Source organism: Macaca nemestrina, chromosome 18 (genome assembly GCF_043159975.1).
Source record: "Macaca nemestrina isolate mMacNem1 chromosome 18, mMacNem.hap1, whole genome shotgun sequence".
NCBI lineage: Eukaryota > Metazoa > Chordata > Mammalia > Primates > Cercopithecidae > Macaca > Macaca nemestrina.
The window spans coordinates 88534649-88559028 of NC_092142.1; the positions used below are offsets into that span (position 1 = coordinate 88534649).

At 61.2% G+C, this 24380-nt stretch overlaps 1 protein-coding gene across 1 annotated transcript; it reads left to right on the forward strand.

The window, feature by feature from the left end:
* Positions 1-527: 527 nt before the first annotated feature.
* Positions 528-21174, forward strand: LOC105488896 (copine 7). Its single transcript, XM_071085134.1, has 15 exons — positions 528-748; positions 2218-2400; positions 8073-8147; positions 8402-8476; positions 9055-9138; positions 9682-9771; positions 9908-10006; positions 10798-10884; positions 11180-11239; positions 12980-13113; positions 14225-14279; positions 15508-15559; positions 15627-15760; positions 18944-19180; positions 20458-21174. Exons 1-15 carry the CDS (start codon positions 575-577, stop codon positions 20593-20595), a joined length of 1677 nt encoding a protein of 558 aa, XP_070941235.1. The 5' UTR covers positions 528-574; the 3' UTR covers positions 20596-21174.
* Positions 21175-24380: the final 3206 nt, after the last annotated feature.

Sequence of the window (24380 nt, forward strand, 5' to 3'; positions counted from 1 at the left end):
ACACAATAGGCGCCCACTAAATGCTTGTTGATGGAGGTGGCGAGTACCAGAAACCAACGGAACCTGGAGATGGGATCCGAGAGAACCGGGAAGGGTGTGGGGATCTGGTGCCAAGCTGGGGTCCCCCCCTCGCCTCCCAGGGTCTGCCTGGGTCCGAACCCGGGCTCAGGCCCCGCGCAGCTCGGAGCCTCCAGCCTGGAGCGGGTCCCTGGGCCGGGGATGCGCACAGCCGGGGAGGGCGCGCCCGACCTAACCCCAAAGCTATCAGTTGGTGGGGGGGTCCCCGGGGAATTAGAAGCTGTCTCCTCCCGGGGATCTCCAAGGGGCACCCCTGCCTCTGCCCCCTGCCCCGCTTTCCCGCCGCGCCCCTCCCCGGCCCCGCCCCCCGGCCGCGCCCCACCCCCTGCAGTCCCCGCGCGGCGGCCGCCCGAGCCACGTGCGCCCGCGCCCGGCAGGCGTTCAGGGAAGCGCGGCCACGCCTGGGCCGGCCACCATTTCCCGGGCGCCGCGGCGGCGCCGACTCGCGGGCAGCGGCCCCTCCGTGCGCCCAGCCTGGCCCCCGAACGCCGGGAGCATGAGCGCGGGCTCGGAGCGCGGGGCGGCGGCGGCCCCCGCGGGGTTGCCCGCGCCCTGCGCCTCGAAGGTGGAACTGCGGCTCAGCTGCCGGCACCTGCTGGACCGCGACCCGCTCACCAAGTCCGACCCCAGCGTGGCGTTGCTGCAGCAGGCGCAGGGCCAGTGGGTGCAGGTAGGGCCGGGGCGCGGGAGGCCGAGCTGGGGATGCGGAGACCCGAGCGGGCGCGCTGAGGCCAGTGGGGCGCAAGGCGGGGGCGCCCCGGAGCTGGGGCTCGGATCGGGGTCAGGGTTGGGGGTTGCTAGGTCTGGGGGGGTGTCCAGAGCGGAGGGGAGGGGTTGGGCTGGAGGAGGCGGCGGCGGGCGGGGTTCGGAGAGAGGGGGGTGCCCCGCGGCGAGGGGTGCGGCCCAGGGTTTGGGGAGGGGGCCCTGGGCCAGAGTGAAGCGTCCAGGCGTGAGGCGCGGGCAGGGGGCTGGACCAAGAGGCGCAGAGGAGATTGAGGGGTGAGGGGCGCCGGCCGACGAGGCGGGGAGACTGGGCTGGGGTCGGGTCCTCACCACGGGGCGGGAGCAGGCCCGAGGGGGCGCGCGCTGCGGGGCGGACCTTCGGGCCTCCGGGGCTCCCGCTCCAACGTGGGTCTCAGGCGACCCCGGTGTGTCCGCGGTTGGGGTCGGAAGGGGCACGGGACCGGCGCCAGGTGGGCGCTTCCTCGGTCACCATCTCGCGTGAAACGCGTGGCTTCACCTCGAAAGGGTGAGAAACGCGGGGCGCGAAGCCGCGGCGGGTGGAGGAGCTGGAGCTCGAACCCCGGTCCACGCGGCGCGCCAGCGCTTTTCCCCGGCGCAGGGGTCTCTCCGGACTCCAGAGCGCGGGCCCGGGCGCGGTGGGCAGGGGGACCCCAGCGGCTGCTCGGGCGGTGGAGGGGACGCGTCGCGAGGTCCTGGGTCGCTGTCACCCGGTGGCGTCTCCGGTCCTCGGCCTTGAGGGCGAAGGGCCTGCCCCGCCCCCACCGCCTGTCCCCGCGGCTCCGGCTCCCCCAGGAGGCCCCGTGCCGGCCCCTCAGAGCCTGAGCTGTACGGGTGGCCCGTGCTTGCCCTTGGTTTGAGGTGCAGGATTTTTCGGGATTCTGAGATGAGTAGCCCACGGGCCTAGCTGGGTCTTGTCGTTAGGGAGCATTTTGACCAGGGAACTGCGCCGGACGGGAGAGGCTGGTGAGCCCATGGTACCCCAGCCAGGAGGGAGGGCTCCCCTGTACCCTACGCCCCCTCCCCACTCAGCTGGTGCTGGGCGGCGTCCTGCACTTCAGGGTTGCCCAGCCCAGGGTGTGAATCTGATCTCGCCCCCGAGTCAGCATGTCCTTCTCATCCTCTCTGAGCCTCAGTTTCCCCATCTGTGATCTGAGGGTGGAGCAGACAGTGGTGGGTGTGAGCGGAGAAGCTGCAGCCCACAGCTGGCCAGGGGTGACCCCCAGGGTGGCCCTCGGGAGTACAGTTCCATGGACAGAGAGCAGGCAGGAGGAGGTCTTCCCAGGGTGTGAGTCCTCCTGGGGTGTGTGGGTGTGGGTAAGCGGCAGAGGGGAGACAGGGCTGGAGCCTGGGGTGGAAGCCCCTTGAGTGGGGTCAGCTCACAGGGTGCACCTGCAGGTGGGCAGAACTGAGGTGGTCCGGAGCAGCCTGCATCCCGTGTTCTCCAAAGTCTTCACCGTGGACTACTATTTCGAGGAGGTGCAGAGGCTGCGCTTTGAGGTATATGACACGCATGGGCCCAGCGGCTTCAGCTGTCAGGAGGACGACTTCCTGGGGGGCATGGAATGCACCCTGGGGCAGGTGGGTACCCCGTCCCCTCGGAGGGAGGAGGGCGGTTGGTGTGGGGGCCACAGCCGATTCAAGGCTGATGTACCAGCACCGCAGAGACCCTGCTGGGGTGGCCAGCCTGGCTCTGCCCCTCCACAGCTTCTCCTGAACAGTCCTTATTAGATTAAAATATACATGTAATTTTGAACTGGGCAATGCATTCGTATGTTTCAAAGCCTGAAGGTATAAAAGGCTGTGGAGTGCCTGCCTCCTGCCCCGTCCAGCTGCTGTCAGGTCCCTGGACACTGTCCAGAGAGAGATTCTCACAGAAGCAAACAAGCCTATCACTTATCCTCTTTTTTCTTCCTTTTCTTTTTTTTTGTTTTGAGATAGTCTAGCTCTGTTGCCCAGGCTGGAGTGCAGTGGCACGATCTCAGCTCACTGCAAGCTCCACCTCCTGGGTTCATGCAATTCTCCTGCCTCAGCCTCCCGAGTAGCTGGAATTACAGGCGCCCGCCACCATGCCTGGCTAATTTTTGTATTTTTAGTAGAGATGGGGTTTCACCGTGTGGGTCAGGCTGGTCTTGAAATCCTGACCTCGTGATCCGCCCGCCTTGTCCTCCCAAAGTGCTGGGATTACAGGCGTGAGCCACGGCGCCCGGCCCACTTTTCCTCTTTTTTCAAAAAAACACAAATTATGTTCCCTGTTCTGCATCTTGTGTTTTCACTTCCATGACATGCAGCAATCGCTCCATAGCAGCACCTCAAAGTCTCCTGGTGGCTGGCTGTGGTGGTTCACACCTGTGATTCCAGCACCGTGGGAGACCGAGGCAGGCAGATCACCTGAGGTCAGGAGTTCGAGATCAGCCCTGCCAACATGCTGAAACCTCATCTCTACAAAAAGTACAATAATTAGCCGGGTGTGGTGGCGCACACCTGTAATCCCAGCTACTCTGGAGGCTGAGGCAGGAGAATCAGTTGAACCCGGGAGGCAGAGGTTGCAGTGAGTGGAGATGTCACCACTGCACTCCAGCCTGAATGACAGATTGAGCTCCGTCTCAAAAAAAAAAAGAAAAGAAAAGAAAAGCCTCCTTGTGAGCAGCAGGTCCTATGGTGGCCACTGCCCTTGGTGATGCCCTCTGGGTTACGGCCTCCACAGCCAGCCCAAAAGTGACTTCTGCAAGTCATGACCAGAGTATCTGCTGATGTGCAGGGCATTGCCGGATACTGCGCTAAACACGTCCCGTGCTGCACGTTGAATCCTCACACCTTGCCGAGACTGGTGTGGCTCACGCCTGTAATCCCAGCACTTTGGGAGGCCGAGGCGGGGGGATCACGAGGTCAGGAGTTCAAGACCAACCTGGCCGACATGGCGAAACCCCATCTTTACTAAAAACACAAAAGAAATTAGCCGGGTGTGGTGGTGCGTGCCTGTAGCCCCAGCTACTTGGGAGGTTGAGGCAGGAGAATTGCTTGAACCCGGGAGGCAGAGGTTGCAGGGAGCGAGATCGCACCACTGCACAACAGCCCAGGCAACAGTGTGAGACTTTGTCTCAAAAAAAAAAAAAAAAAATTTTACAACAAAATACATAAATCTTAAGGGTTGAGACTGACAAGTTTAGGTGACTGTACACACCTGACCATCACTCGTCACACGGAATATCCTGTCACCTGCTCACACGGAACATCCTGTCACCCATCACACAGAACATCCCATCACACGGAACATCCCATCACACAGAACATCCTTATCACCTGCTCACACGGAACACCCCATCACACGGAACACCCATCATACAGAACATCCCATCACCCATCACACAGAACACCCATCACACGGAACACCCCATCACCCATCACACGGAACACCCATCATACAGAACATCCCATCACCCATCACACAGAACACCCATCACACGGAACATCCCATCACCCATCACACGGAATATCCCATCACACGGAACATCCCGTCACACGGAACATCCCGTCACACAGAACATCCCATCACCCATCACACAGAACACCCATCACACGGAATATCCCATCACCCATCACACGGAACATCCCATCACCCATCACACGGAATATCCCATCACACGGAACATCCCGTCACACGGAACACCCATCACACGGAACACCCATCACACGGAACATCCCGTCACACGGAACACCCATCACACGGAACATCCCATCACCCATCACACAGAACACCCATCGCACGGAACACCCATCACACAGAACATCCATCACACGGAACATCCCATCACACGGAACACCCATCACACGGAACACCCATCACACGGAACACCCATTACACGGAACATCCCGTCACACGGAACACCCATCACACGGAACATCCCATCACCCATCACACAGAACATCCATCACACGGAACATCCCATCACACGGAACATCCCGTCACCTGTCACATGGAATATCCTTATCACCTGCTCACACGGAACACCCCATCACCTGTCACATGGAACATCCTTATCACCTGCTCACACGGAACACCCCATCACCCATCACACGGAACACCCATCACACAGAACATCCCATCACCCATCACATGGAATATCCCATCACACGGAACATCCCGTCACAAAGAACATCCCGTCACCCATCACATGGAACACCCATCACACGGAACATCCCGTCACACAGAACATCCCATCACCCATCACACGGAACACCCATCACACGGAACACCCCGTCACACGGAACATCCCGTCACCCATCACACGGAACACCCATCACACGGAACACCCATCACACGGAACATCCCGTCACCCATCACACAGAACACCCATCACACGGAACACCCATCACACGGAACACCCCGTCACACGGAACATCCCGTCACCCATCACACGGAACACCCATCACACGGAACATCCCGTCACACAGAACATCCCATCACCCATCACACGGAATATCCCATCACACGGAACATCCCGTCACACAGAACATCCCATCACCCATCACACGGAACATCCCGTCACACGGAACATCCTGTCACACGGAACACCCCGTCACACGGAACATCCCATCACCCGTCACACAGAACATTTCACCCATCACACGGAACATTCCATCACCCCCAGCTCCCTCCGCCCCTTTGCCGCCAGCTCCCCACCTGGTTCGTCTGTTCTGGAATTCCACGTCCATGAATCACAGTGCGTGTTCTCCCTGCTGTGGGATTCTTTTACCCAACATAATGTCTGCGTGACTCATCCCACTGCAGCCTCGGTCGGAGCTGGCCTGCCATCGATCCTGTTGTCCTCCCCGTTTTTTAGATAAGGAAACCGGGAGTTAGGGAGGGCACAGACAGAAGAGGATGGCATGGACACAGAAATATGGACACGCTTTTTTTTGAGTCGGGGTCTCACTGTGTCGCCCAGGCTGGAGTGCAGTGGCACAATCACGGCTCACTGCAGCCTCAACATGCTGGGCTCAAGCAATCCTCTCACCTCAGCCTCCTGAGTAGCTAGGACTACAGGTGTACGCCGCCAGACCTGGCTAAGTTTTGCATTTTTTTTTTTTTTTTTTTTTTTGAGACGGAGTCTGGCTCTGTCGCCCAGGCTGGAGTGCAGTGGCCAGATCTCAGCTCACTGCAAGCTCCACCTCCCGGGTTTACGCCATTTTTCTGCCTCAGCCTCCCGAGTAGCTGGGACTACAGGTGCCCGCCACCTCGCCTGGCTAGTTTTTTGTAGTTTTAGTAGAGACGGGGTTTCACCGTGTTAGCCAGGATGGTCTTGATCTCCTGACTTCGTGATCCACCCGTCTCGGCCTCCCAAAGTGCTGGGATTACAGGCTTGAGCCACCGCGCCCGGCCAGTTTTGCATTTTTTAAAGAGACAGGGGTCTCACCATGTTGCCCCAGCTAGTCTTGAACTCTGGGGCTCACCGATCCACCCACCCTGGGCTCCCAAAATGTTGGGATTATAGGCATGAGCCACTGTGTCTGGCCTGGACACCTTTTTATGTACACACAGGTGCACTTGTATATCATAATCCATACAGGACATCCTACGCCTGTCCACATAAGCACACGCATGGGGCCCGTGTGGACACCTGCGTGCAGACATGAATGTGTGTATGAGCACGTGTGCTGTGTATCTGTGCAAACTTCAAGCAATGAGGAGGGCCCCTGGTGGGCTTCTGCTGCCCTGCAGGGCACCATGGTCAAGGGAGAAGCTCCTGGCACCCAGTCCTGTGCTGTGGCTTGAGCCTGACCCGACCTCTGACGCCTGACTTCTGCCTCAGCTGTTTCCTCATGTGATTGCAGTAAACAGTAACTCAGCCCAGAGCCAGGCGCACGGGAGGCGCTTATTAAACGCTGTTAGCACAAACCAGCGATCTCACTCTTCCTGGCAGGGGAGTCTGTTATGTTAGCCTAAGCCCGTTTCTCTTCTGAGGACCGGCTCTGTCGGAAACGGGGCGGCCACCTTTTCTGCGCACTCCCTGGAAGCAAACCAGGCCGCAGACGAGTCCCAGGTGTGAGGCGAGGCCCTGGCTCTGGAACCCCAGAAGGAAACCTTTGAATCGGGGAATCTTGGGGGGCCTGGCCCGAGGCTCCCCCTCCCAGCACCCAGGACCCCTTCTTTGCACCCCTAAGAGAGCCTTCCCACCCCTTAGCCTGATTTGACTTCCCCAGCCCTGACCTGGGATCTGTTTTCTCTTCTGTGTGGAAAGTGCCGCGTGCTCTGAAGCTGCTGGCCGGGCCGGCCCTGGTGGGGGTGGAGGGACTGCCCCCCTCTGCTTTGTATTCCACGCACCTCACTGGGACCCCCAGCATCCGCCAGGCAGTAGCAGGGGTGAGGGGCAGGTGGGAAGCGCACACCTGCTACCCAGTGGGTGACTCGGTGGTTGTGAGAACACTGCCGTGTGGGGAGATGGCGGTGCCCGCTTGCCGGGGTCATCACCGCCTCCTTTAGGACACGGATCCTGGGAGGGCCATGTGCACCCCCCCCGCCCTGCTCCCCACTGAGGAGGTGACGTGGCTGCAGGGGCCTGGGCCTGTCGTCCGCCACCCACCCCAGTTAGGGGCTCAGAGCTGATGGGGCGGACGGCCTGCAGGGCCTGGTGAGGAGGAGGAGGCCCCGGCTGCGTGAGGAGGCCCCAGGGTCTAAGCCCCAGTCCACCTCGGACAATCGACTCTGCTCCTCAGCACCTTCTCAGAGGAGTGGGCGGTGGGGCCCCGGGCAGGCACCTCACTCACACCCTTTCTGCCACCTGGGCCCACATGGCCATGCTGGGCTGAGGGTCCGGGGCCATTTGACCTGCCTTGCCTTTGCCTCTGCCTCTGCGGGTTCTCACCTGGGCCTGGAGAGGGTCAGGGCGGACGTGCTTACCTGTGGAGGGCTCCCACCACACCTGTGAGGTGCACACCGACTGGCTGTGAGCTGCTACCTGGCTTCCACCTGGGCCTGTTTTCTCACCTGGTAAATAGGTGGGATGACCTCTGCCTCCCCCGGGCGACTGCTGGCCTCGTGAGGTGGTGGCCGTGCAGGGGTGGCCACACACACGGACGGCAGGTGCTTGAGAGCAGCAGCAAAGGGGGCGCCGGGCCCTGGGCAGGGAAGCCCATGGTGGGGGGCGGGGAGACAGGCCAGGCCTGAGAGTCGGGGTGAGGGCGCGGTGGGGTCCCCAGGGTCAGGAGCCGTCCCTGCCTGCCCCTCCCTGCCTGATGCTTCTGACTTACAGATTGTGGCCCAGAAAAAAGTGACCCGCCCGCTGCTGCTCAAGTTTGGCAGGAACGCCGGCAAGTCCTCCATCACGGTGAGGCCCGGGTGCACCCGCCGCAGCCTGCAGGCCCTGCTGCTGTGGCTCCCGGGGTGTTCCGAGTGGAAGATGGGGCAGCGTGCGGTCCAGGGAGGGTCTGCAGGAGCCGGCAGCTGCACAGCCCTGGGGGCACCCAGACGCCTCCTCTCAGGCCCGGCTGGGTGGGGTCGGCTGGCCTGGGGCCTCGGGTCCCCCACGGTGGGGTCAGGCCCCGCCTGGCCAAGCCTGGAGCCCTGGCGTACCCCTGCCAGGTGATCGCTGAGGACATCTCGGGGAACAACGGCTACGTGGAGCTCTCCTTCCGGGCCAGGAAGCTGGATGACAAGGTGAGTACGGGCGCCGGGCATGCCTGGCTCAGGCTGAGGTCTGGGAACCAGTTCGAAAACCCGGTCCCTGCCCAGCGTTGACCTCGCGTGACCGTGCCCCGTATGAGATGTGTGTGCAGCGTGCGGAGTGTGCGTGGGGTGGGGCTGGGCGTGCTGCCGTCACGGTCACCATCGTCACTGTCACCGCCATTAGCTTTCCCGCCCCTCCTGGCAGCTGGGCTGGGACCAGGGCAGCTCCCCACTGTGGCGACCACTCATGACCCTGCTCAGTGATGGGGAAAGAGGCCCAGCACCCCCAGGCCACCGTCCTGAAAGGGGAGGAGCTGGAGCAGCTCAGAACAGGGTCCCACCCTGCTGTGTAGGGTGTCTCCCTGGAGGGGAGTCGCGCGCTGCGGTCAGATCCCCGGGGGTGGGAGGGAGGGAGGAGATGCTGTCCGCGCAGACTTGCTGCCTCGTTTGGTGCCTGAGGAATTAGCAGCTGGTGGCGTGAAGTGAGCCCTGGGAAATGACAAAGCCGGCTCCCATCCAAAGCCCGAGCTCACCGTGCCTGGCCCAGCAGCCCCTGTGCCTCTCCCCAGGACCTCTTCAGCAAGTCCGACCCCTTCCTGGAGCTCTTCCGGGTCAACGACGACCAGGGCTTGCAGCTGGTGTACAGGACGGAGGTGAGCGGCCGGGGATGGCAACCAGGGAGGGGAAGGGGCTGTCCCCAGCCCTCCCGCATCTCTGGCCACACGGGAGGAGCTCCAGCCTCCAACAGGGAGCCGCCGGCGCAGAGCCCACGTGGCTGTAGCCAGAATCCAACAGGCTTGTGTAGTTGTGGCTGTGATTATTTTTAGGCCTCCCTTCCACTTCTGCAGGTGAAATGGGGTTTCAGCGACTGCAGTGAGAGAGCGCTTTGTTTTGAGAGAAATTAACTTGAGTGGAAATGAATCTGTTTAAGGAGGAGAGCAGTGCAGGTGGCTCAGAGGTGGCAGAAGTTACGAAGGCGGAGGCACGGGGCTCAGAAATGCGGCTCCCGGGTCCCAACACGGCTTCGTGCGGGGAGGGGGTGCCAGCCCCAGCTCAGGGCCCCGGCGCTGTCTGGGGTGACGCAGGGGCAGGGCCAGCGGTGCCCGCCTCACACTGCTCTTCCACCCAGGTCTCTGTCCGCCCCAAGGATCCCGGGGCCCTGGGCCTCCCCTGAGCCAGCCCCTCCCGGCCCACAGGTGGTGAAGAACAACCTGAACCCCGTATGGGAGCCCTTCAAAGTCTCGCTGAGCTCCCTCTGCAGCTGCGAGGAGACAAGGCCTCTGAAGGTGGGGGACGGGACAGACCACGGGGGCAATGAGTGGGTGGCCTGGATGTGGGCCGGGGATGGAGACACCCGGGCTCAGGGGTGGGAGGGTCCTGGGGCCCCCAAGGGGCAGTGCTGAGGGGGACTGGGCTCCCCAGTGCCTGGTCTGGGATTACGACTCTCGAGGAAAACACGACTTCATCGGAGAATTTACTACCACCTTCGAGGAGATGCAGAAGGCCTTCAGGGAGGGGCAGGTGAGGGGGAGGTGGGGCAGGTGGAGGGGAGGGGCCTCTGGGGAGGGGCAGGTGAGGGGGAGGTGGGGGAGGTGGGGCAGGTGGAGGGGAGGGGCCTCTGGGGAGGGGCGGGTGAGGGGGAGGTGGGGCAGGTGGAGTGGAGGGGCCTCTGGGGAGGGGCGGGTGAGCGGGGGCACATCTGGGCTGCTCCTGTGTTGGCCCCACCACAGAGGCTGTGAAACCCTGTCCCACTGTCCTGACGGGGTTGTGGGGAGCGGCGACAATGACTTGTTATAACCAGAGAAGGCTGGGATGGTGGACTCTGGTGCTGGTTCCCGAGGGGTCATAGCAGGCGTGGCCCCCATCAGGTTCAGCTGGAAATTTTCAGGCACCATCCAGGGCCGGGCCGGCCCTTGTGGGGCTTGTGTCTGTGAAATCGTCTAGCGGCGGAGCTGGGCACGGGGGTGGTGGGAGGTGGGGTCAAGCGGTGCCCTCCCCTGTGTCTGCCTGCCCAGCCCTCAGCAGCCAGATGAGGGTGCAGTGGGGAGGCCACCCCGGGCCCTGCTTCCTGCCCCCCTCCCTGGGCCTCAGCGTCCTTGGGCTTAATGACGGGGCCGTGCCGGGTGGGGGGTCCAACTCCCGTCCCTCTTCATTCGTGTCTGACCCACGCTGCCCCTTCCGGCTGCCCTGCAGCAGCCCTGCCCTTCCCCACACAGGGGTTCGCCATCGCTGCTGAGGACGGTCTTGGGTGGGGTCTCCCTGGTGGGTGTTCGGAGCTACCACTCGGGGGCCTCTGCTTGTTCCTGCGCCAGGCCCAGTGGGACTGTGTGAATCCCAAATACAAGCAGAAGAGACGCAGTTACAAGAACTCGGGGGCCGTCGTCCTGGCTGACCTGAAGGTGAGAGGCGGCCGTGCCCGAAGCCTCCCAACCCGCAGGAGGAGCTTCACCGCCCCCTCTGATTGTTGGACGGACCCTCAACCAGAGGCCTGGTGGGCCCCAGCACGTCTGGGGAGGGGCAGGTTGGGGAGAGAGGATGCGGGAGAGGAGAGGAGGGAGAGGGACTGGGCTGCCTGGGGGAGGGAGGCCTGGATCCCGGCTGGCACCGGCCTCGGCGTCTTTGGTGGGGGTGGTGCCAACGCCGCTGGCCTCGGTGTCCCTGGCCGGGGTGGCCGCCGACACTGCTGGCCGGAAGTTCCACAGGGTGTACTCGTTCCTGGACTACATCATGGGCGGCTGCCAGATCCACTTCACCGTGAGTCCACGGCCCCGCCTGTCCCCCGCCCGTCCCCGCCCCCGCCCTCCCCACCCCCACCCCCACCCCCACCCCCACCCCCACCCCCGCCAACCACCCTGAGAAGGAACCAGGCCAGATACCTGGAGTCCCCCAGCTCCTGAGGGTCCCCAGCCTGGGGGTGAAAGGGCACTGGCGGTTCTCGTGAGCCGGTGTCTCCATGTGCGGCTCCTGGGGGTCCCCCCTTTTGTACAGGCGAGGAAACAGGCTTGGGGTTCAGGAAGCAGCCCCAATCCCCCTTGGGAGGTGACATCACCAGGGTTTACCTTCCACAAACACATTTAACAACAGACAAAACGTGGAGGAGGAGAAGCTGGAGTGAGCGTTTGGGTGTGAACCAGCCACAGGCGCTACGTGTCATCCAAGGAGCCCGGCACGACCCCGTGTCACCCCCATGTCACCCCCGTGTCACCCTCGTGTCACCCCCATGTCACCCCCGTGTCACCCACAGATACACAGCCCCCCATGTCACCCCATGTCACCATGTCACCCCCATGTCACCCACAGATACACAGCCCATGTCACCCCCATGTCACCCCCATGTCACCCACAGATACACGGCCCCCCCGGGTCACCCCCGTGTCACCCACAGATACACAGCCCCCCGTGTCACCCACAGATACACGGCCCCCCCGGGTCACCCCCGTGTCACCCACAGATACACAGCCCCCCGTGTCACCCCCATGTCACCCACAGATACATGGCCCCCGGGTCACCCCCGTGTCACCCACAGATACACAGCCCCCCGGGTCACCCCCATGTCACCCACAGATACACAGCCCCCCGTGTCACCCTCATGTCACCCCCATGTCACCCACAGATACACGGCCACCGTGTCACCCCCGTGTCACCCACACATACACGGCCCCCCCGGGTCACCCCCGTGTCACCCACACATACACGGCCCCCCCGGGTCACCCCCGTGTCACCCACAGATACATGGCCCCCGTGTCACCCCCGTGTCACCCACAGATACATGGCCCCCGTGTCACCCCCGTGTCACCTACAGATACACAGCCCCCCGGGTCACCCCCATGTCACCCACAGATACACAGCCCCCCGGGTCACCCCATGTCACCCACAGATACACAGCCCCTCGGGTCACCCCATGTCACCCACAGATACATGGCCCCTGTGTCACCCCTGTGTCACCCCATCACCCCCGTGTCACCCACAGATACACGGCCCCCCGTGTCACCTGTGTCACCCTTGTGTCATTTGCAGATGTGCTGGTTCATGTTTTTGTTGAATGAGCCCCAGAATGGCTTTGGGAGAAGCCAGCAAGTGGGAAACCTGGAGGAGACCCAACCCAGGCTTGGTCCTCTCAGGCCCTGCCGGGGAGGGTGGTAGAGGGGTTGGGTGGTCGCTAAGAAGGATGGGCGGGGACCCCACAAGGCCGGGGTGATCCCGGTGGCGCGTCCTCCCGGGGATCCAGGGAGCCTAGGGGACCCCACAAGGCCAGGGTGGTCCCGGTGGCGCGTCCTCCCAGGGATCCAGGCAGCCTAGGGGTTGGCAGGTTTCGAGGAGACCCCTCCTGCCCTGTGTAGCAGGTGAGGTGGCCCCAGCAGCCCCCCAGCCCCACCCACGCACGCGGCCCCTGACCCTGAGTCCCGGCCGCTCTGGGTGCGGTTTCTCTACCTGTCAGGAGCGGGTTCGGGGAGCCCCGGCCCAGCACAGCTCCTGGCTCCCGGCCCGCTGCAGGTGGCCATTGACTTCACCGCCTCCAACGGAGACCCGCGGAACAGCTGCTCCCTGCATTACATCAACCCTTACCAGCCCAATGAGTACCTGAAGGCGCTGGTGTCCGTGGGCGAGATCTGCCAGGACTATGACAGGTGCGTGCGGCCGGCTTCCCCTCACCCCCTGGGCTCCAGGTCAGCTATGGCAGGTGTGCCCCGCTGCCTTCCCCTCATCCCCCTGGGCTCCAGTTCAGGCCTGGGGGCCCCATGAGGTGGGCACTGTGACTTTGTCAGACTGCGAGGGGCCGGGCGCGGTGGCTCACGCCTGTAATCCCAGCACTTTGGGAGGCGGAGGCGGGTCGATCACCTGAGGCCAGGAGTTTGAGACCAGCCTGGCCAACATGGTGAAACCCCGTCTCTACTAAAAATACAAAAATTAGCTGGGCGTGGTGGCAGGCGCCTATAATCCCAGCTACTCAGGAGGCTGAGGCAGGAGAATCGCTGGAACCCGGGAGGCGGAGGTTGCAGTGAGCTGAGATCATGCCTTTGCACTCCAGCCCGGGTGACAGAGCGAGACTCCTTCTCAAAAAAAAAAAAAAAAAAAAAAGAAAGAAAGAAAGAAAAGATTCTGTGAGGAAGGGCTGGGTAGCCCTACTGGAGGCTGCCGCACGGACTGCACGTGGTCCTGGGGGGACGTCTGTGTCCTGCTTTGCCAGAGGAGCAAACTGAGGTCACAGGGGCACGGGGCTCACTCGTGGATGCTCTACCAGGGAGGGCCTGGCACAAAACGCTGTGCTCTGAGCTTCTCACCACAACACAGACCCCTGGCCTGGGGCTTGAGAGGATGCCCTGAGCTCCCTGCCCCACAGACCCCTCTGTCTGGATTGATGAGGGCCATAGTGGGTGCCTTGGCCCCACAGGACCCCTCCCGGGGTCTGGGAGCCCCCTGAGGAGGCGTCTGCAGGGAGACGGCGTGTGCACAGGCATGGAGTTGGGAGGCAGCTTCACCGGCAGCAGGACCGTGCCCTGTACACTGGCCTGTGCCTCTGCCGCCCCGGGCCTCAGTTCCCCGCCTCTGGCAGGTGCTTGCTGCTGTGGTCCCAGGCCTGGGCCCGCGTGGCCCTGGTCTCCTCTGGCAGGTGCTTACTGCCACGGTCCCAGGCCTGGGCCCGCCCTAGTCTTTTGGGCACTAGTTGTGCTTCCTCAGAAGCAGCCCCTGCTGCAGCCAGGAGAGGTCGGGCCCGGTGACCGCCTGCCTCTCTTACAGCGACAAGAGATTTTCTGCTCTGGGGTTTGGAGCCCGGATCCCGCCCAAGTATGAGGTAGGAGAACCCAGAGCCCGGGACCTCCGAGCTGTGCCCTTCCCATGCCCTCCCAGGCAGAGGGCGGCCTGGCCCGGGGAGCCCTGGCTGCCTGCTGGGAACTGGCGACTGTAGGATGGGATTGGGGTGCGAAGTGGGAACTCCAGGCTTCCAGCCAGAGAGGCTGACCTTTAACCTCCTAGGACCTGTTAGCTTGAGGGGTGTCTGGAGGCCAGCTCCATGTTCTTTCAGGAGACAGGGAAGGACATTAGTCTGGAATCCTCTAATGCACATAACAATTCAACTGGCTTCGGCCAGGTGCGGTGGCTCACACCCGTAATCTCAGCACTTTGGGAGGCTGAGGCGGGCAGATCACCTGAGGTCAGGAGTTCCAGACCAGCCTGGCCAACATGGTGAAACTCCATCTCTATTAAAAATACAAAAATGAGCTGGGTGTGGTGGCACACGCTTGTAATCCCAGCTACTTGGGAGGCTGAGGCAAGAGAACTGCTTGAGGCCAGGAGGCAGAGGTTGCGGTGAGCCGAGATTGCGCCACTGCACTCCAGCCTGGCCTATGGAGCGAGACTCTGCTCAAAAAAAAAAAAGAAGCCGGGCGCGGTGGCTCAAGCCTGTAATCCCAGCACTTTGGGAGGCCGAGACGGGCGGATCACTAGGTCAGCAGATCGAGACCATCCTGGCTAACACGGTGAAACCCCGTCTCTACTAAAAAATACAAAAAAAAAACTAGCCAGGTGAGGTGGCGGCGCCTGTGGTCCCAGCTACTCCGGAGGCTGAGGCAGGAGAATGGCGTAAACCCTGGAGGCGGAGCTTGCAGTGAGCTGAGATCCGGCCACTGCACTCCAGCCTGGGCGACAGAGCCAGACTCAGTCTCAAAAAAAAAAAAAAAAAAAGAAACAAAAAAATTCAACTGGCTTCAACAGAAAACATGGAGTGTGGGGATTTATTGGCTAATGTAAGCATCAGGCACTGCTGAAGCCAGGGGGGTCTGCCTCCCCCTCTGTCTCATGACTCTGCAGAACATGGCCACCCACAGGTCCGGCTTCCCTAGAAAGTCGAAGCCTACCTCTCGACTTGGGGACATGGGGGCCGGGTGGGGGAGCAGCCGACGGAGCCCTCTTCAGTAGGTGGGGGACATGGGGGCCGGGGGGGAGCAGCTGACCGAGAGACGTGGGGCCAGTAGGGAGGGGTTGCAACGAGCAGATGACCGAGCCCTGTTGCTCCCACCCAGGTGTCCCATGACTTTGCCATCAATTTCAACCCTGAGGATGACGAGTGTGAAGGTAGGAGCTCGAGGCAGGCCTGGGGAGGGGGTGCAAGGGGGCCGGGCTCACCCCCTGCCCCCTACAGGCATCCAGGGCGTGGTGGAGGCCTACCAGAACTGTCTGCCCAGGGTCCAGCTCTACGGCCCCACCAACGTGGCGCCCATCATCTCCAAGGTGGCACGCGTGGCGGCGGCCGAGGAACGCACTGGGGAAGCCTCTGTAGGTGCCCGGGGGGCGTGGTGCATGCGTGGTGCATGCGTGGTGTATGCGTGGTGTGGGGTCGGCTATGTGTGCACCAACGCCTGGACATTAGGGAGGCAGCCAGGCAGAGGGAACAGCCAGCACAGAGGCCCCGAGGCAGAACAACTCAGGAGGGGGGGGGCCCAGCTGGTTGACTGCGTCTGCATCAAAGCTGCGGGTGTCTCGGGCACAGGGCTGTCCATCGCCTCACAGGGTCACAGCCACAGGTCCAGCGAGGCTGCCCCCTCCTCTTCCTCTGGGCACCGCAGGGCCGCACACGTGTCTACTGTTTGGCTGTACATGCATTGTCATTTTGTTTGTGTGTCTTTACTTTGCATGAATGATAGGGTGCCGAGAACCGTGCTGGGCTCTACTCTGCCACCGTTTCTGTGGCCCTGTATGTGTTGCTGGGGCCACAACCAGCCTGTTCCTTTTTTTTTTTTTTTTTTCTTTTTTTCTTTTTTTTTTTTTTTGAGACGGAGTCTTGCTCTGTCGCCCAGGCTGGAGTGCAGTGGCGTGATCTCGGCTCACTGCAAGCTCCGCCTCCCGGGTTCACGCCATTCTCCTGCCTCAGCCTCCTGAGTAGCTGGGACTACAGGCGCCCACCACCTCGCCCGGCTAGTTTTTTGTATTTTTTAGTAGAGACGGGGTTTCACCGTGTTAGCCAGGATGGTCTCGATCTCCTGACCTCATGATCCGCCCGTCTCGACCTCCCAAAGTGCTGGGATTACAGGCTTGAGCCACCGCGCCCGGCCTCTTTTTTTCTTCTTTTTTTTTGAGACAGAGTCTCGCTCTGTCACCCAGGCTGGAGTGCAATGGTGCGATCTCCGTTTACTGCACCTCCGCCTCCCCGATTCTCCTGCCTCAGCCTCCCGAGTAGCTGGGATTACAGCTGCCCACCATCTCGCCCAGCTAATTTTTGTATTTTTAGTAGAGACAGGGTTTCGCCTTGTTGCCCAGACTGGTCTCAAACCCCTGACCCCCGAGTGATCCACCGGCCTCGGCCTCCCAAAGTGCTGGGATTACAGGTGGGAGCCACCGCACCTGGCCTGAAATAATTTTAAACTCACCAAAAAGTTGCAAGAGCTCTGAGGTCCTGCAGCCCGTGAGGCCACCAGCTGCTTACATGTTGCACTTCTGCTCATGTCTGTGTAGTTGTTGTATGTTTTCTTTTTCAATTTTTCAATTTTTTTTATTTTTTTATTTTTGATGGAGTCTCGCTGTGTCGCCCAGGTGGAGTGCGGCTCACTGCAAGCTCCGCCTCCCAGGTTCACACCATTCTCCTGCCTCGGCCTCCCGAGCCTGGCTAATTTTGTTTTTGTATTGTTAGTAGAGACGGGGTTTTACCATGTTAGCCAGGATGGTCTCGATCTCCTGAACTTGTGATCCGCCCGCCTCGGCCTCCCAAAGTGCTGGGATTACAGGCGTGAGCCACCGCGCCCGGCCTACCTCTTAATATTTCAATGTATATTTCCTAAGATCAAAGATACTCTTTTATATAACCATAGCACAAATACAGATTTCAGGAAATTGAATTTAGATAACAATACTTTTATCTAATACGTAGACTATATTCCAATTTCATTAATTGACACAATCGTAACTTTCAAAGCAGTATTATTCCTGGCACGGGACCCAGCCTGGAGTCAGGATTGTGTTCAGTCGTCATGTTCCTCTGTTGTCTGGAAGCGAGTCTCAGACGGTTTCATCTGTAAATATCAGTGTCAGCCGCTAATAAAGATAAGGCTTCTTTTTAAGCTGCCACGACACCTGACCGCGCCTAAACCGCCACCCCTGGCGTTGCACGTCCCTCTGGTGTTTATGTTTCCGTGACATGGTTTTCTGTGGTTAGAACTGGGTTGAAACCAGGACTCAAACGTGATCGGCTGAGCCCTCGGTCCCTCTCCTGGACACGAAGCCCCGGGCCTCGCAGGGCCCCTCAGTGGGTTTTGGGGCCTGGTGCTCACACAGTTGGCAGCGGGGGTGGGGGCGTCATCTGGGGTTGGGAGGGGGTGGGGGGCTTTCTGAGGATGGGCTGTTTATCTGAAGGCTGAGAGCCAGGCTGGGCACAGCCATGGGTGCTTGTGGGCCTGGACTGGAGACCGCCTTGCAAACAGGTAATTCTTCCCACAGGTGTGGGGCTCAGAGGGGAGATGGGGAGGGCACAAAAGGAGAGCCTCTCGGAGAAAGTGACTCTGAGCAGGGTCCCGGGGCCCCTGTTCGTTTCCAGGACACATCTGCCCTCAGTGGGACGGGCTCAGTCAGGGCCAGCCCTGGGGAGGCTGCTGTGGGCTCCCACTCTCCTGGGGACAGGGCCGTTCCAGCCCCCCGAGGCAGCTGCTCAGGCCAGCCCTCCTTCTCTTTGTTTCCCACTGTCCACAGTTTGGGCAAGATTATTGAGTGGGTTTTTTTTTTAAACAATGGAAATGGATTTTATTTGAGTTTCATTCTTTTTTTTTTTTTTTTTTTGTGACAGTCTTACTCTGTCGCCAGGCTGGGGTACAGTGGTGCGATCTCGATTCACTGCAACCTCCGCCTCCCAGGTTCGAGCAATTCTCCTGCCTCAGCCTCCCAAGAAGCTGGGACTACAGGCGCTCACTACCACGCCTGGTTAATTTTTGTAATTTTAGTAGAGATGGGGTTTCGCCATGTTGACCAGGCTGGTCTCAAACTCCTGACCTCAGGTGATCTGCCCACCTCAGCCTCCCAAAGTGCTGGGATTACAGGCGTGAGCCGCCGTGCCCGGCCTCTACTCTGTCTCGTGTGGCACAGTGGACACCCTGGAGAGACTGGAGCAGGGTGTACGGGCTCCAGGTCTGGCTCCTGGGATTGCAGTTTTCTCCTCTGGCCTCAGACCTCCAAGCCGGGCACTGTGACCTCATCAGTAAAATGTGGACTTCGTAGACCCGCTCCAGAGCCATCCCTGAGACTCACGGAGATTTCCTGAGCTGGGGCACAGAAGGCCCAGAACAGAGTGCCCACCACGGAGGGGCTTCTGACCCACTGTTGTTCGTGATGTTTGTGACGCAGGCACCGCGCTCCGAAGGCGGTTCTAGGAAACGGATGCCTGGAGGCGCTCTGGGCTGTCTGGGGGCCCGTGGGCTGCGGGGCGCGTGGGTCACGGCAGGGGTGGTGCTGCTGACGCCTTCCCTGTGCCCCCAGCAATACTACATCCTGCTGATCCTGACGGACGGCGTGGTGACCGACATGGCCGACACGCGGGAGGCCATTGTGCGCGCCTCACGCCTGCCCATGTCCATCATCATCGTGGGCGTGGGCAACGCCGACTTCACCGACATGCAGGTCCTGGACGGCGATGACGGCGTCCTGCGCTCCCCGCGGGGTGAGCCCGCGCTCCGGGACATCGTCCAGTTTGTGCCCTTCCGGGAGCTGAAAAATGTGAGTGTCCTGGAGGGGCTCAGTCAAGGCCGACTTGGGGGTCCCTGTTCATGCCACTGCCCAAGACCCCCCCAGGCCGGGCTCATGCCAGAGGACGTGGCAGGTCCCGTCTTCGGTCTGGGGGGTCTGAGGGGTCCCGGGCTGTTTCCCCCGAAATCGACAGCAGTATCTGAAGCCGGGACTTTGAGCACCTGAACCACCCCCCGGCCCCCATTATGAAACGTCAGATCTACACACAAGCAGAGAACAGCACAAGGGGCTCCTGGGGTCCACCACGCAGTTTCCCCCATCGCTGCCAACCTCTGCGACCCAGTGAGACGCACACAGCACACGTGTGAGGTTCTGTCCAGTAAGACACGCACAGCACACACGTGAGGTTCTCCCCGGCGAGACACGCACAGCACACACGTGAGGTTCTCCCTGGCGAGACACGCACAGCACACACGTGAGGTTCTCCCTGGCGAGACATGCACAGCACACACGCGAGGTTGTGCCTGGTGAGACATGCACAGCACACACGCGAGGTTGTGCCTGGTGAGACATGCATGTCACACGAGGTTCTACCCGGCAAGACACACACAGCACACACGGGAGGTTCTCCCTGGTGAGACACGCACAGCACACACACGAGGTTCTGCCCAGTGAGACACACACAGCACACACGCGAGGTTCTACCTGGCAAGACACACACAGCACACACGCGAGGTTCTGCCCGGTGAGACACGCACAGCACACACGCGAGGTTGTGCCCGGTGAGACACGCACAGCACACACGCGAGGTTCTCCCTGGTGAGACACACACAGCACACACGCGAGGTTCTGCCTGGTGAGACACGTATGTCACACACGTGGTGCCCTACAGCAAGACATGCACACAACACAGACGTGAAGTTCTACACAGCAAGACATCAGACTTGCATGAAGACAGACACACGTGACATTCTATGCAGTGAAACATGCATGTTACAGACACGTGAAGCTCTGCGGTGAGTCACGTCGCACAGACACGCTTGGGCTTTGCTGGGGAAGTGTGGGTAGGGTCTGGGCCGGAGGTGGCCTCGCTTGCCACGTCAGCACTTTTTGTGTCCGTGCTTGGGGGACTGGAATGACCTATGTGCAGCCTCGTGTGGCCAGCATCCTCAGCAAGGCTTGCCTGGCCCCGGGTGAGCCTCTGGTGGGGGTGTCACCACCTGGTTCTGGAGGATGTAACCCAGGTGCAGAGACGGATGATCTCCATCTCGAAGGTCCCAGATGTAACCGAGCTGTCCTGCCTCCAGGCATCCCCTGCAGCGCTGGCCAAGTGCGTGCTGGCCGAGGTCCCGAAGCAGGTGGTGGAGTACTACAGCCACAGAGGCCTGGCCCCGAGAGGCCTGGACGTCCCTGCCGGAGAGGTCAGCCCAGGCTGCACCCCATGAAGACGTGGAGGGTATGGGGAGGGGCAGTGAGCAGTGGGTCTGTGGAGCCTCGGTCTCCAGCACCTTTGGGGTCTCTTAAGCTCCCTCCGACCTCCCAGAAGCCTCCAGTCCCCGCCAGGCCCCACTCCCAGTCCTCCTGGGATCCTGCTGGCTTGGGCCCGGGTCTGGGGCCCCCGAGGCCGAAGGGTGATAAAATACAGGCCTCCATGCCTGGCCCTGCCTGAGCCAGGTGGCTGGAGGGAGATCGTGAAGGACTTGGAGGGGCCTGGGAGCTCATCCAGGGGAGACCCTGCCCCGACGAGAAGGGGCACGGACTGGGGGCTCTGCTTTGCATCTAATCTTTGTGGGGGAGGGCCAGCAAGGCAGCACCCCAGCCCCCGAGAAAGCCCAGGGTGCCCAGACACCCTGTCCCCACAGTTAGCCTCCTTCTGTCCCTGCTCGTGCCCCCACCCCCACCCACCTTGTGTTTTTTGCCGTCCAGCCTCTGCACCCAGGTCCGTGGGGTCTGCGGGGTCTGGCTGGCCTGTGGGTTCTGCCGGGGGGGCATCAGGAGTAATAAAGTGTCACCTTACCCTTGTACTTCTCTTGTGCCTTCAGTCCCTCCCCCAACCCCCCAGAGGGCTGGGCCCGGCCCCCGGAGTGCCCACTTCTGAGGCAGGGGCTCTCCCAGACCCAGCCCACCAGGACTGAATGGGTTCAGGGAGGGATGCAGGGACGCACAGGCTGCCAGGGGCAGGGAGCGGGGACCACACCATGGCTGCCTCCACCCCTGAAGGAGTTCCGCTCGGCTTCCTGGGACTCCCCAGGCCTGAAACCCGCTCGGTGAGGACTGTGGACATGATGCAGGGGTGCCAGGAGCCTCCCACATGGCCTGCGCCGCAGGGACCTGGGCTGGGGGCACTGAGTGAGGCCTCCGTGAGATGCTTATGGAGCCAGGACATCTCCCACCTGCTGGAACCTCCTCGCCCTGAATTTGAGATTTCCCCTGAATTATCTTGTCAGAGAAAAACAAATTGTCCCAATCCTGAATCCAGGCCCACCCATCCCCCTATGTATCCATCCACCCACCCATCCGTCCATCCCTCCATCCATCTGCCCACCCATCCGTCCATCCCTCCATCCATCTGCCCACCCATCTGTCCATCCCTCCATCCATCTGTCCACCCATCCGTCCATCCCTCCATCCATCTGTCCACCCATCCATCCATCCCTCCATCCATCCACCCACCCATCCGTCCATCCCTCCATCCCTCCGTCCATCCTCTCTGGGGCCTATTTTTAGCTCTTGGTTCAGCATGGATATCACCATGGTAACCTGGCCAGTCTGAATTTCGGAAGGATCGATGTTGGTCTCTTTGGGGATGGAGAGGCCCAGAGGTCACCCCTCCATCCACATCTGAAGGCTTCAGGCCCTGAGCGGGTCGGGGGTCTCGGGCTGGGCAGAGGGTGAGTGTCGGTGCCCTGTGCCACCCGCGTGTGGTTCTTGTGCCAGAAAGTGTCTGACAGTTTCTGGGCTGACTCAAAGCCGAGGGGTGTTGGTCAGTTGAGATCCTAGCAGGAAGCAGGTGGTGCCGAGGAGTTACCTCAGAACAGGGTTGGGGCAGCCCCAGTGGGGCCCCAGGGAGCTGCCCTTGGACAGGGATGGGCAGGTCACTTGGTGAGCTGGCGCCCCGAAGGGAGCGTCCCGTCCCGGAGCCGTTGCCTTACAGGGATGTGGGCACGCCCAGCCCGCCTCCCACCCTCTCTTCTCCTGCCGTCCTCCCACGGCGGAAGGCAGCAGCCCTGGGGTCAGGCCAGTGGGCAGGCTGGGCCGCCCTGGTCTCCATGCTGCTGGGTGTCTGGGGTGTGTGTGAGACTATCGAGGGGCAGCAGGGACAGGATGGCATCTGCCAGCTCTGTTGCCCAAGCTGGAGTGCAGTGGTGCGATCTCGGCTCACTGCAACCTCCGCCTCCCGGTTTCAAGCAATTCTCCTGTCTCTGCCTCCCGAGTAGTTGGAATTACAGGCACACACCACCATGCCTGGCTAATTTTTGCATTTTTAGTAGAGACGGGGTTTCACAATGTTGGCCAGGCTGGTGTCGCACTCCTGACCTCAGGTGATCCACCTGCCTCGGCCTCCCAAAGTGTTGGGATTACAGGCGTGAGCCACCCGCACCCAGCATTCTTTTTTTTTTTTTTTTTTTTGAGACAGAGTCTTGCTCTGTCACCCGGGCTGGAGTGCAGTGGCGGGATCTCAGCTCACTGCAACCTCCGCCTCCCGGGTTCAAGTGATTCTCCTGCCTCAGCCTCCCAAGCAGTTGGGATTATAGGCGCCCGCCACCACACCTGGCTAACTTTTGTATTTTTAGTAGAGACAGGGTTTCACTGTATTGGCCAGGCGGGTCCTGGCCTCAAGCAAGCCACTCTCCTCGGCCTGCCAAAGTGCTGGGATCAGGCCAGGCGCGGTGGCTCACGCCTGTAATCCCAGCATTTTGGGAGGCCGAGACGGGCGGATCACGAGGTCAGGAGATCGAGACCATCCTGGTTAACACGGTGAAACCCCGTCTCTACTAAAAAATACAAAAAACTGGCCGGGCGCAGTGGCTCACACCTGTAATCCCAGCACTTTGGGAGGCCGAGGCGGGCGGATCACAAGGTCAGGAGATCGAGACCACGGTGAAACCCCGTCTCTACTAAAAATACAAAAAATTAGCCGGGCGCGGTTGTGGGCGCCTGTAGTCCCAGCTACTCGGGAGGCTGAGGCAGGAGAATGGCGTGAACCCGGGAGGCGGAGCTTGCAGTGAGCCGAGATCACGCCACTGCACTCCAGCCTGGGCGACAGAGCAAGACTCCGTCTCAAAAAAAAAAAAAAAAAAAAAAAAAAAACTAGCCAGGCGAGGTGGCGGGCGCCTGTAGTCCCAGCTACTCGGGAGGCTGAGGCAGGAGAATGGCGTGAACCCGAGAGGCGGAGCTTGCAGTGAGCCGAGATCACGCCACTGCACTCCAGCCTGGGAGACAGAGCAAGACTCCATCTCAAAAAAAAAAAAAAAGTGTTGGGATTACAGGCGTGAGCTCCTGCGCCCGGCCCCAACGTGGATTCTGACGCTCTGCGGTAAGGATGCTGGGCGGTAAGGATGCTGGGCGCTGCTCCCATGCTCAGGAGACGGGGCTCCCGGGAACCTCACTGTGCTGCCGGCAAGTCCAAGCACCCCCCACCCCAGCTGAGCTCCCGGCTGGCAGCCAGTGCCAGGGCCACCATGTGCGTGCACCACCTCCAGCAGCTCCTGCTTTCTGGGGGCCGCAGCCCTTCCTGCACCCTCATGAGAGGCCTGAGCCAAAGCCCGAGCCACACAGCAAGTCCTCGTGCAGATTCCTGGCCCAGGTCGTGGCCCAGGCTAACCCGTGGTTGCTGTTTGAAGCCACTCAGTTTGGGGGTGATGAGGCGTAGAGCAGGAGTAACATGCATCTTCTTTCCCAGGGATCCTGTAAGGACTGAATGAGGGATGCAGAGCCCGGCTTGACAGGTGTCAATTTCACAAGCAGAGTCCACGTCTCCTCATTCTCAGGGACTGCCAGTCACAGCTGCATCCTTTTATGCTGATCTCCCCCACCCTGTCCTGCTGGACACCGGCTGCCCGGGCCTCACAGGCTGCAGACTCAGGGCCAATCCCTGCCCACCCATTCGCAGAGTGGGACGGGGGCTCTGACTGGGGTCGGGGGGGCAGCTGGAGGGAGTGGGAAGAGCAGCAGCTCGGCGTCTAGGCTGTTCTTTCTCCCGCTGCCGAGGCGAGCACAGGCAGGAAGT

Coding starts and splice junctions, on each gene's coding strand:
- LOC105488896 (XM_071085134.1), top strand. CDS start 575: ATGAGCGCGGGCTCGGAGCGCGGGGCGGCGGCGGCCCCCGCGGGGTTG. Junction 9,139..9,681: donor AGCTGGTGTACAGGACGGAG/GTGAGCGGCCGG, acceptor CCCGGCCCACAG/GTGGTGAAGAACAACCTGAA. Junction 10,007..10,797: donor AGGCCTTCAGGGAGGGGCAG/GTGAGGGGGAGG, acceptor TTCCTGCGCCAG/GCCCAGTGGGACTGTGTGAA.